The sequence below is a fragment of the Chiloscyllium plagiosum genome, unplaced genomic scaffold (assembly GCF_037043375.1).
Source record: "Chiloscyllium plagiosum isolate Xiang-an unplaced genomic scaffold, Cpla_swu_hap1 HiC_scaffold_35, whole genome shotgun sequence".
Classification (NCBI taxonomy): Eukaryota; Metazoa; Chordata; class Chondrichthyes; order Orectolobiformes; family Hemiscylliidae; genus Chiloscyllium; species Chiloscyllium plagiosum.
The window spans coordinates 21,722,829-21,724,262 of NW_028270173.1; the positions used below are offsets into that span (position 1 = coordinate 21,722,829).

At 49.7% G+C, this 1,434-nt stretch overlaps 1 protein-coding gene across 1 annotated transcript; it reads left to right on the plus strand.

Moving 5' to 3' along the window:
- Positions 1–330: 330 nt before the first annotated feature.
- Positions 331–1,134, plus strand: LOC148140441 (uncharacterized). The gene has a single exon (XM_087979097.1). It carries the CDS (start codon positions 331–333, stop codon positions 1,132–1,134), a length of 804 nt encoding a protein of 267 aa, XP_087835223.1.
- Positions 1,135–1,434: the final 300 nt, after the last annotated feature.

The following is a 1,434-nucleotide window of genomic DNA, read 5'->3' on the forward strand; positions in this document are numbered from 1 at the left end:
TGAAATCAGGAGAGCAAACAGTGCAAAGTGATGAGAATAGAATATACCAGTCCTGAAATCACCCTTTGATAATTTCCATGACACAGACAATGTATTGCTCCTGAGATTTCACTGTCTTCCATTGAAGTTCAAGTCTAGCATTGCCAGCAGCACATCAGTCTTGTGTAACCCAAGATGTTATCGCTGCACATCTCTGGGTGTTTGGATACATCTCACGATTTGATTTTCCTTACAGCGAACCTGATGACAGTGCTGATTCTTTCCCAAGGGAAGTGCGGCCTTTCCAAAGGAATCACTCTCTACATGACTGCCATGGCAACAGGAGATATGATGGTCCTTGTCTTCAACGTGATTGTGAGCCAGATCTTCAAATATCATTTCCCGGATTCACTGCTGAACTACACCTCCGCCTGCCGACTCAGTGCCTTCCTGCAAGGGTTCAGCATCCAACTCTCCATCTGGTTTACCATCGCCTTCACCTTTGACCGCTTTGTAGCAATTTGCTGCAACAAATTGAAGGGGATGTATTGCACTGAAAGAATGGCTAACGTGGTTATATTCATCGTGAGTTCTCTTAACGTCATGGTCAACATTCCCTTGCCTTTTCGCTATGAGCCCACTCATGTTCTGAACAATGTACAGTGGGGCTGCCGCACCGTCACCAGTTACCTCACTTCACCGGCCTGGGCAGCTCACCGGTGGCTCTCCAACATCTCAAACATGTTTCTTCCTATTCCCCTGCTCCTGCTGTTGAACACTCTCACCGCTGGCCATATCCTAGCAGCCAGCAGAGTTCGCCGGGCTCTGAAGGACAGCAGCTGTGGTGCTGGGGAAATGGGCAGAGACCCCGAGCTGAAGAGCAGGAGGACCTCCATCATTCTGCTCTTCACCATCTCTGGCTGCTTCATGGTGCTGTCAGGCCCCATCACTGTCATCCATATCTGTGTCAGCTTTACCCACATTACGTCTCTCCAAGTTTCAAACTCACTCTATGTGGCAATCAGGGCAGCGTTCCTGCTGATGTGCACCAGCTCCTGCACAAATACTTGTATTTATGCACTGACCCAGAGGAGATTCAGAGAGGAGGTGAAGAACTTGCTGAAATCTCCTTATGCTCTATTCAGAAAGTTATGAAAATAATTTGTATTGATGGGAGGAGTTGGTGGTTTAATGGGCTGCACGGTGGCACAGTGGTTCGCACTGCTGCCTCACAGCGCCAGAGACCCGGGTTCAATTCCCGCCTCAGGCGACTGACTGTGTGGAGTTTGCACGTTCTCCCCGTGTCTGCGTGGGTTTCGTCCGGGTGCACCGGTTTCCTCCCACAGTCCAAAAATGTGCAGGTTCGGTGAATTGGCCAAGTTAAATTGCCCGTATTGTTAGATGAAGGGGTAAATGTCGGGGAATGGGTCTGGGTGGGTTGCGCTTCGGCGGGTC